This window comes from Haemorhous mexicanus, chromosome 9 (assembly GCF_027477595.1).
Source record: "Haemorhous mexicanus isolate bHaeMex1 chromosome 9, bHaeMex1.pri, whole genome shotgun sequence".
Lineage (NCBI taxonomy): Eukaryota > Metazoa > Chordata > Aves > Passeriformes > Fringillidae > Haemorhous > Haemorhous mexicanus.
The window spans coordinates 8,686,045-8,696,359 of record NC_082349.1 but is presented as its reverse complement, the minus strand read 5'-3'; the positions used below and the strand labels follow the sequence as shown (position 1 = coordinate 8,696,359).

Below are 10,315 nucleotides of genomic sequence, written 5' to 3'. Positions count from 1 at the left end.
GACCCCTCCCCGGGGGCCTCCTCCTCCTGCCGGGGGAGAGGGGCCGGGCGGGCCGGCACCTCACGCCCCTCCGGGGGGGCGACCGCCCTATATATTGCCAAGCAGCTCGGGACAGACCTCCCCATCGCAGAGAGCTGCCGCCGAGCCTGTCCCCCTCCCCTTCCCCTCCCTCTCCCCTTCCCCTCCCTTCGGGGGGGCTTTTTCTCCCGCCGCTCCCCCCCATCCTCCGAGGAGGAGGAAGGCGAGGGCCGTATATGAACGCGGCCGGCTTCCCCTGCCTGCGAGGCATGTGCACGCTGCCGGCGCCCAGCCCCGCGGCCGCGGCCAGCCCCGGCTCCCCCGGGCCGCCGCGGGGGTCTCCGCAGGCGCCGCCGGTGAAGCCGGAGCCGCGGGGCGCTGGGAACAGCCCGGCCCCGCCGCCGCCGCCCGAGGAGCCGCCGCCCCCCGCCGGGGGCCGCCGGAGGAAGCGGCCGGTGCAGCGGGGCAAGCCCCCGTACTCCTACATCGCCCTCATCGCCATGGCCATCGCCAACGCCGCAGAGAGGAAGCTCACCTTGGGGGGCATCTACAAGTTCATCACCGAGCGTTTCCCCTTCTACCGGGAGAACCCAAAGAAGTGGCAGAACAGCATCCGCCACAACCTCACCCTCAACGACTGCTTCGTCAAGATCCCCAGGGAGCCCGGACATCCCGGCAAGGGCAACTACTGGACTCTGGATCCGGCCGCAGAGGACATGTTCGACAACGGGAGCTTCCTGCGCCGGAGGAAGCGCTTCAAGCGCACCGACATCACCACCTACCCCGGCTACATGCAGAACTCCAGCGCCTTCACGCCCCCGCCCGCCGGCCGCCCCACGGCACCCACAGCGCCCTACCCCAATGCCCTCTGCTCGCCCGGCTACGGCCCCCAGCTCTCCAGCAGCGTCTTCCACCCCTACGCGGCCGGGGCAGCACCGCCGGCTCAGCATCCCAGGATGTTCAGCATCGACAGCCTCATCAGCGGGCAGCAGGCCCTGCAGCCCTCGCCGCCCTCCGAGCTGGGCCACCCATCGCTGGGCTTGCCCGGAGCCGAGCTGGCTCCTGCCTGCTCTGCCGGCAGCTCCGAGCCCCCCTGCTTCCAGGCGCCGCCTGTCAGCCCCGGCTTGTTGGGCCGGGCCGGCCCCAACTCCCTGGCGTACCCCTACGCCGCCTCGCCCCCGCACCTGCCCGTGGCTCAGGGCAGCTACTCGCCCAGCAGCCCGCAGCTCTACGGGGCTCCCAACAGACTGGCCCTGCCGGCCATGCGGCCCCCGGCCTGCGCCGAGCACGGCGAGCAGCTCCTGGGGCTCTCCGCCTCGCCCCTCGGCCAGTTCGGCTCCAGCAACACGTACATGAGGCAGCCCAACTTCCCCGCCGGCCTGGAGCGCTACATGTGATGGGGCTGAGGGCGCTCGGCCGGACATCCCCGGGCTCCCACGAGCGGCTCTGGACAAGCGGACTTCTCCCTCCCGTGGGGGTCACTGGGGTGGAGTCGGGGGTCCCGGGCTCCCGGCTGTGTGCGGACACACACGTGTGGGACGACTCAATTCCTCTCTCTCTCTCTCAGCTTATTCTGAAGCTGAGGCAAGGTGGTATCTGTTTATCTGCTCCTTTCCTTCCCGGAAAAGGTGTTCAGTGGCTCTGCCAGGCAGGACTTCCCACGTTTGTCCTTGTGCCCAGCCTGGCCCCGGGGATGCCGCCTGCAGCATCGCACCCCGGGGCACACCCAGGGCGAGCAGGAGCACACTCAGGAGGTGGGTGCATGGTGTAACATGCAGGAACTCTCTCTCAAATGGGCTTTTCCCTCTCTTCCCTGAGTGCCTCCCATGTAACTGGAATGAAAGTTATCAAAGAAGCCCCCAAACCACTAAACAAGTTCACTGGATTTTAAATGAATATTTAAGATGTTTATCATTTCCTTTCCCTGTAGGAAAAGAAACCCCAACTTGACTACTTCTTTTTACTATTTTTAAAAATTACTTTTATTGTTAGAAAGGACTTTTTTAAAATAAAGCTTTTTCTTCCAACATGACCAGTGCTGATGTTCCTCTGCCTCCGGACAGATCTTGGCAAGAGGAAATTATAGCTTTGTAACTGGTGGGAGATGGATTCGTGCTGCTGTTGTGACACTGTCTCACCTTACATTTTTAGTGACACTTCTTAAAGCTCTCTCTTCTATTAAGATTTTCTTAAAACCAAATGGTAATTCCTACAAGGCTTGCCCATGCAGCTCTTACTTGACTTGATAGTTTCCCACTTGCATAAAGTGAATGTGTCTTCCCTCCAAGGAATCCCTTGCAGGTGAAATTCTGATTTAGCCCATCAAATTAAGAGACCACAGTTTTTCTTCCTAGCAACAAAATCAATTAAAATTCTAACCTGTTCACTGGCTGGGCTGCTGCTATTTATTTTCAGGACTCCCAGCCAGACCACCTGACAAGTTTTGAAGGGAGAACTCCCCATCCCCAGATTTACATTTTTAAAAAATTTAAACATTCTTTGGGTAAAAGTGACAAGCTAGGATTTCTCTCCTTTTTTCCAAAGGTGTCTCCTGAAGCAGAGCAGTTTTCTGTAGTCCCTATGGCGTTCTACTCTCTAAGGAGCTGGAAATCATCTGGTCTTTGGTGTAAAACAGCATCTCATTCCCCAGCTGCTGGGCAGGAACAAAAGCTGGTGTGCTGGCAGGTACCCATGGAAATAGCTTTTGTCCACAGCTTGGGACCTTGTGGCTTTTCATTCTTTCATTCTATGTGCTCCACAGAAACAGAGTGGGTTTAGTATGAGAGTGGAGGGACCAAAATGCTTTTCCCTTCTTGGTTTCCTTAAAATTTGGCCTCCATCTGTCTCTAAAAACTAGTCTGCTGTCTTCAGCTGAGTTGCTGAGTGGTGTCTCCTCTCTGGTCCATCCAGCTTTACCCTTTCAGCTTTCACCCTGGTCCCAGCAGCAGCTTCTGTGCTTTTCCCCTGGCAATAACCCTGCTCAGAAAGGGCGTTGTGAAAGAATTTAGCCCCTGAAATACTTTGGCTCTCTCCACACAATATCTACAGTCAGACATCTTCTGTCTAATGGAAATTTGCAAAGTGCCATGCCTGCCTGTGACATATTGTCTGCAGAGATCACCTAGGGGGGTGCTGAAATAATCACTTGCAAGGACAGTCAGCAGAAAGGACATTTGTCATAGCTCACATTCATTCCCAGGGCCCGATCCTGCAATGTTTTGCTAACAAAAGAACTTTTGAAATCTTGCCTAAGTACCCAGGGTGTTGGAGTCAGACATGTGCCAGAAGCACTGGGTCTGGTGGCCGCCGGGGCTGTGACTCCACTGGGTTTGCACCCTGAGCAGGAGGGCTGCTGAGGCAGGGGAGAACAAGGTACTGACCTGAAATCAAACCAATATTGGCTGTAGGGGGTGGGCAGGAGATGCTGTGGTTCTGCCTGGGTGGGATGCCCTGGGAAGAGTTGGCCAAGCCGTGACAACTCAGACCAAGCTGAGCTGGCTTGTCCCCAGTCACCTTGGAGACAGCAGGGAGCTGTCTGGAAAGGGCTTTCCAAGTTCCTGGTGTTTCTGAGTGTTAACCCAGGTGCTGGTGAAGCCATGAGGGCTGGGCTGAAGGGGGGCTGGGCTGTGACTTGCTCCTGTCCCCCAGCTGCCTGTGGGCAGCTATGGGGCTTTCTGGACAGTGGCATCCAGCTCCAGATTCAGGGATGTGTCTGCAAGAGGTCCACCCCACCCCTGTGCTGTGCAAGAGGGAGAATCTTCAGCCAAGGTGGCTCTGGTGTGAATGAGTCCCCGCAGTGACTGACTCCCCAAAAACCTGGCTTGGAGAGAGCAGATGACCCCATCCTGGTGTGTTGGGACAACCCCTGGTGGGCAGCACTGGGTTGCACATCTGGAATATCCCCGTCTGCCAGACAGCCCAGAGCCCCCTGCAAGGACCAATAAACCACCCTCACCGTGGGCCTTTCACTGCCAAACAGCTGGGAGACAGGGGGAACAAACCCCTTTTCTTCTTTTTCCTGTGGATATTAATCCTCACATGCACAAAACTCTGGCAACTTGTATTGTGATTGTCATTAAACTAATGCCTTGAGAGTGTCTTCTTGGTTAAGTTAATGTATCCCAACGAGGCTTTTAAGCTTCCATTTCAAAGCTTTGTTTACAGTTAGGGTGAATCTAGCAAATGAGTAGGATTAAGGTGTCATGTAAAGCATGAGCCTTGCTGGGGCAGAGTAGTTTTAAGCTTTGTAAAGTTTATACCTGAGCTCTTCATCTGTTTTAGGGTCTCTTCGGTGTCCCTGTTTAGTGAATAAGAGGGATTTGAATGAAACAGGAGTAATTGTCACTCAGATTTCAGTTGTGAAATCAAGTCTCCTTGGAAATCCTCCCCTCTTTATTTAGGGAGTTAAGGGAATATTATGTAATGACAGTTGTAACAATCTCGAGCTCACACAAAAGACAGAAGGTTGTTTTTTTTTCACAAAAAAATTTTCTGTGCTTTCTGAGATTGCGGAAAGAATGTCATACCTCAGGGTGATGGCAAGAGGTACTCTGGACTTCCCTGTGATGGGGAGAGCCCTGTCCTGAGCCTGTGAGATGCTGATGGGGGAGGTGGAATCCATCCCAAGCACCAAAGAGATTTAGTGATGATCTGGGCTATCTTCTCTGACTTCTCAGGGAATACCTCCTTGCAAATCAGGCTGATTTCAGATAACCCAGGCTGCACATTCAGAAACACACAGCCAAAATGAGCTGCCACTTTGAAAAGATGTTTGTTTTCCCCTGGGAAACTCTGGCTATGCAGGGAGGACTGACTGAGCTGCTGTGTCTGTCTGCACAACAGCATTCTGTACATTTCATGCTTGTACCACCTTCCTGCTGCTTCCAACAAGTTCAAACAAGAAGCAAGAAATGCTCTTTCCAGATTATATTCCCAAGCTATAAATAGTGTTTTCCACCCTGTTACAAACAAACACAGCACTAGCTGGAATTTTAGTTGAAATACATTTCCTGAAGAATTTATCAGTCCCTCTGGTAGTGTTGGGTTTTTTCTGGATGCTGCCAGCTGTTCACTGCCAGTCTCAGTGTTGGAAATGTTACATCATAACTTGCTGTTATTCTATGCAATACTTGGCCCTTTGCAAATACACAGCTTGAAGACATTCAGTGGGGTTTCTTGGAGGTCAAGATTGAGTTGGTAAAGTCAGGCAGTGATGGGGAGATGGGCAGTGGGTGCAGTGGGACCGGCTGAGGTTGGCTTTACCCGGTGATAATGAGATTTTAACGAATTAGCATCTGGGAGTCAGCACTGCCCAAGCTCCGAGCTACATCTCGGGGTGCCGGGGGTCGACCACCACTTCTGCTCTGTTATGCTTAGATCCTTTACATTCGGAAAGTTCCTACAAGGACAGGAGCAGGTGATGGAGCCGCTGTGTTTATACAGGGCAAGAGCAACGCCGGGCTGCCCTCCGCCTCTTTACTCCAGGGCTGTAACTCCGCGGCGGGGGGCGGCAGGGGCGACACGGCCCCGAGTGACAGCTGGCGTGCTCAGGCCAACACTGACCTCCAGCGGAAAGCCCTGGGAAGCCGCTCCCGGCTCCCGGGGGGTGCTCAGCACGTACCGACAGCATCCCGGCCCTGGAGGGGCTGTTCACGGCTGCCGGGGATCGGGACATCGGGAGTTTTGGGGTGCGATGGGATGAGACACAGGGAGTTTGTTCGGGGAGGGCTGGATACAACCTCCGGGCTTAAAACACCAGTTGATCACTTGGGGAGGTCTCAAAGTGCAAGGGTTTCTCTGGCTATACCTTCTTTTGCCCTTTTCCTAAGCCATCGCTGGGCACAGGATACAGGATTGGGCTGTGTTGGCTGTCCCCTGCAGCAGCTCTTCTCCCTAGAGTGAAACAGGGAAAGGAGTGGAGTGAGAGTCTGTGTCCTTGGTGGAAGGGGAGGGGTTGGTGATGACAGATCACTCCTCTGCAGCAGCCAGGCTCATTGGCAGCCTGACCTTGTGTTTGAAATGTGCTGCACGATGGTTGAATGGCAGAGCTGGGGGCTGGCCTGGCTCTTAACAGCACCCAAAGTGCCAGACAGAGCAGCAGAGCCAGAGCATTGGCAGCACAACACCTACAAGCTCCTGGGAGAGATCTGGGGTGAAGTCATTTCACAGCCTTTGTACTGTGGTTGCTGAAGTGGTTCCACTGCAGCAGTTGGGTTTATGAATGCAGTGAATCAACTGTGCCATGCCAGCACCAGCAAGCAGCTCTGGCTTGTGGCAGCTCAGGGTGTTGCATAGAGAAAAGGTGCACCTCAGCCACTCACACACCTGGGAAAAGTTCATTTTCCTTTTGCATCACCACTGCTGAGCCAAAGGCTGCAGGGTGTGACCTCTGCAGAGAATGGGCCCGATGGTCTCAGACATTTTGGGTGCTTTCCATTTGCACCAGAGTCCTCTCATCTTGTTTTTAAAACTCTCCTGCTAATCAGGTGTTGGAAACCAAATTTAATCTGTAGACCCATTTTCAGGAGGTTTCAAGTGATCTAATCTGGCTGGAGCAAATGGACCTCAAAAAGCACAAAATTGTCCAAGCTCACTGGCCTCCCTGGCTCTTCACTCAGAGCAGGCCATGGGTTTCAGAAGAGGAATTAGTTCACCTGTGCAGGTCAGACCAACTCAGGTCTTGGTTGTACACTTTTCAGATGTTCTCTGCTTGAAAGGCAGGAGTCTGAGTAAAGCTAAGGGGACTCTGCTGTGCCTCATTATTTTCAGTTTCAGAAAGATGCTTATATGGAGCTGTAACTCCCTCCTGAGAGCACCCCATCCAGCACTCCTCTGTAACAGAAATGTGTTTACCCATGGGAAAGCAGGATGCTGCCAAGCCAATCTCATCATCCAGTGCCTTCATCCTCAAGAAATCACACGTTTTGCCATCCCAAAGACACAGTTAGGAGGGAGCATTTTCTTGCCAGGCCCCAAGCACATCCCAGCAGAGCTTCGTGTTCCCTAGAGGTGGCTAAACGGGCCACTTGGTCAAGATGCTCCCTTCAGGTTGCCATGGAAGTGATGGGAGCCAGCTGTGGTTTCACCTCCTGCACTGTGGGCAGCACCCACCAGGTGGCAACCAGGTGACAGCCAGCCAGGCCCTGTGGCCCACCCTCTCCTCTCCTGCCCACACCCCTCCAGCCGCAGACCCTCTCCAAGCTGCATTTGCTCCTGCCTGGTTACTTATTGTTAGGTTTTCCACAGTGTTGGTTTAAGCACGTATCCATCCTCCCCCGACTCCAAGCCCTTTCTTTCCAGGCTGTCTGCTGCTTGGATTCTCCCCAGCTGATGCTCACCCTCTAAGTATAATTGCAATACAAAGTAGTTTCAGAATAGCGTGCAATAGTGGCTAATTATTTGGAACAATTATACATAACAAAGACAGAGCCAAGCAGCAAGAGGGCTTAATTGTCTGGCCAAGCATGAAATAGCACAGGATTATCGCTCACAGGGGGAGGGGAGGCAACAGAGGAGAATTGCCCCATAGAATAGGCAAGAATCCAGTCTGCTCTGGAAGACAAAGTTTATTGAAGAACTTGAAAATTCCCTGTTGAAGCATCTTCTGAGATGGCAGAGAAGACATGAAAAGGATAATGACCCAGAATATGGGCTTAAGGCACAAATCCCTCCACTGACAGACTCCAGGCCTGCAGGCGCTTAAGAACATGCTTAAATTTTAAGCACATGAATAGTCCCCTTTGACGGCTCACGTGCTTAGAGTTAAGCTCAGGCATAAGTGTTTGTAGGATTGGAGCCCAGATTTTTATTGCAGCTAGGCTCTTCTCAGTAATGACAGGAAATAGGAGATATATAAAGCACAGGAACTCCCAGGGCAGTGCCATGAAACCCTTTGCTCCATGTGAGTGACAAGAACCTGCAGTGAGCCACGGACACATCCACACCTTCCCCCCCTGCCATGGAGCTGGGGGAGAGAACAACAACTGTGTAGTGGTGAGAGCAGCATCTCCAAGTCATGAGTGGAGCCTGGGAGTCCACAGGTGAGAAGGTGTGGAGGTTTTCAAAATGGAAAAAGATGGCCATTAAAACCTAAAAAGTGCTGCTGGAGTTCAGCCTTACTTGAGAGCATCAGAGAGCAACATGTTGGAGACCTTCTGAGATGGTGTGGAAAATGAGAATAATTTTCAGTAAAAGTGATGAAAATAGATATAAAAAAATCCTGTAGAATATGAACAAATTAGTGCAATAGCAGCTTCTCTTCAAACAATCCCTGCTGAAGCATGCACCTGCTTTTTCTGCAGAATAAGGTTTCTCTCATGCGAGATTTTTCCTGCTCTTTCTCCATCTCTGAAGGTTTTGGTTTTTGCAAGGCTTCCCATTTTTACAAGACTGCTGCCTGCCGGGGAGTAGCACTTGTCCCTCTGCTTGAACCTAGATCACTGTTTTTCAATTGTCTTTAGGGCTGGAAGTGTTTGTTTTTATTAGTGGTACAACAGCCTTGTGCTGGTGACTGCAGATGTGCCGTAGTGGAGGCGGTAGAAAAAGAGAAAGGTGTGGGATACAGATGCTGTGAGGTTCAGTGGGCTGACTGAGCACAGGAGCTATGGATGTCCCATATCCCAGACCTACAATCATGCCTGAAGCTTTGGGTGAGGGTGCCCATGCCAGCAGCACCATGTGAGAGCAGTCCAGACTCGGGAAGCAGCTGTGGAGGAGATTTTTCTATGGGAAAAATGAGTGGACATGTGGATTTGCCCCACAGGAGGCCAGGCCCCCCTCCCCAATCTAGACTGTGCTCTGCACACCCCTGTCAGCCCCCCAAGGGCTCCACAGGGATGTGCTCCGCAGGGTGGGAGCTCCTGGTGGAGGAGGTGGCCGCACCACCGCCTCCCTTAGTGCACCCGGGGCCGCAGCTGTGCCTTGGCCATCGGCACCGCGGGTCCAGTCGCTGCTGGCAGCCACTGGAGGGCATTATCTGGTCCATCCTGCCTCCTCTTCCGGCCCTGTGTGCCCCTCCCTGCCTTTCCCAGGCACCGACCGAAACACCCACATCGCCTTTTTCTCCCTTGCCCATACAGGGCAGGGAAGGGGGCCTGGGCAGCTAACAGCACCTCTGGGCAGGGGTCAGGCCAGCTGGTGCCAGTGTGGGCTGGGATGTCCCTCGAGCACTCCCAAACCACCCTGATGCCTCAGTGCATCACCAGCCTGCCACGACGTGCCTGTGCAGCAGCTCAGAGCAGCAGGGCACGGGTGGAGGATTTTCTCTGAAGCCAGAGGTTAATTATGCTTTATTGGATAATTTTCAGCTGCCAGTGCTGGCAGTAAAAGGGATTTCCTCTAGATGGCACGCTTATCTCTGCACTGGAGGGAAGCCCACCAGCCCGCATCCCCGCAGGACCCCAGCCATGTATTTTCAGGGAATGTTTAACTTATGTCCTCTTATATCACAATTTGAGTGCTCAATAGCTAGACTATATAAAAGCCTGGAAAATGGTAATAAGAAAAGGCATTTCATATTGAGCACTGCTGGGATCCAGTTAGCTGGGTGATGCTAAATATCCATCTTGAAGAAATCATAGAAATTTCCAAGTAACATAAAGCCAGATGTGAAACATCAGCCTTTCCTTCATCAGCCCTCAGTGTTGCTTCTTCCATGTGAGTGATCCATTTTCCTCTTCCCAGCAAGAGTAAGCAGCAGTTTACCTGCAGTAAGTGCAGGAAGTGGGGATGTGTGAGTATGTGAAGCCTCAACAGCCCCAGAGTGGCTGCATTAATTTTAATCTGTGTCTTGATAGATTTCCCCTCTCTTGCCCCTGGGCAGCTCAGGGTAGCAATTTCTTCCAGTGGTTTGAAGAAAGGAACTGAAGTTCACACCCATCTGGAGCTGAGATTCACCCTTCTGTGCAAGTTCAGCCACAATATTAAAGTGGAGCAGTTTAATACTTTTTCCACCTGACAGCCCTTTACTAAATAAGGGGAGAGGGTTAAGGGGTTTGGTTCTGCCTCACATCTCTTCCCATACATTAGGTTGCAATTGTTTCTCTCTGTTTATTCAACTCCTTCCCAAGATGGGAACAGGGAAAAGGAGCCCTGTGCTATATTTCTGTGCAATCTTATATAAGGTCAAGAGGCAAAATGTATTTATGAAGCTCTTTGCGAGGCAGCTCCATAGATATCAGCATGTTCATGCAGGGCTGATTTTTCAGAAGGATACAGATGGACCAGGATCTGATTCCCAGCTGGAGATTGCTGGATACTTCCACAAAGACTCCTATCCCCAGCCTTTTTCTACATGGAA

The 10,315-nt window shown here is 52.7% G+C and overlaps 1 protein-coding gene across 1 annotated transcript; it reads left to right on the top strand.

The window, feature by feature from the left end:
• Positions 1 to 254: 254 nt before the first annotated feature.
• On the top strand, positions 255 to 1,959 carry FOXE3 (forkhead box E3). Its single transcript, XM_059853495.1, has one exon. It carries the CDS (start codon positions 255 to 257, stop codon positions 1,413 to 1,415), a length of 1,161 nt encoding a protein of 386 aa, XP_059709478.1. The 3' UTR covers positions 1,416 to 1,959.
• The last annotated feature ends 8,356 nt before the right edge of the window (positions 1,960 to 10,315 follow it).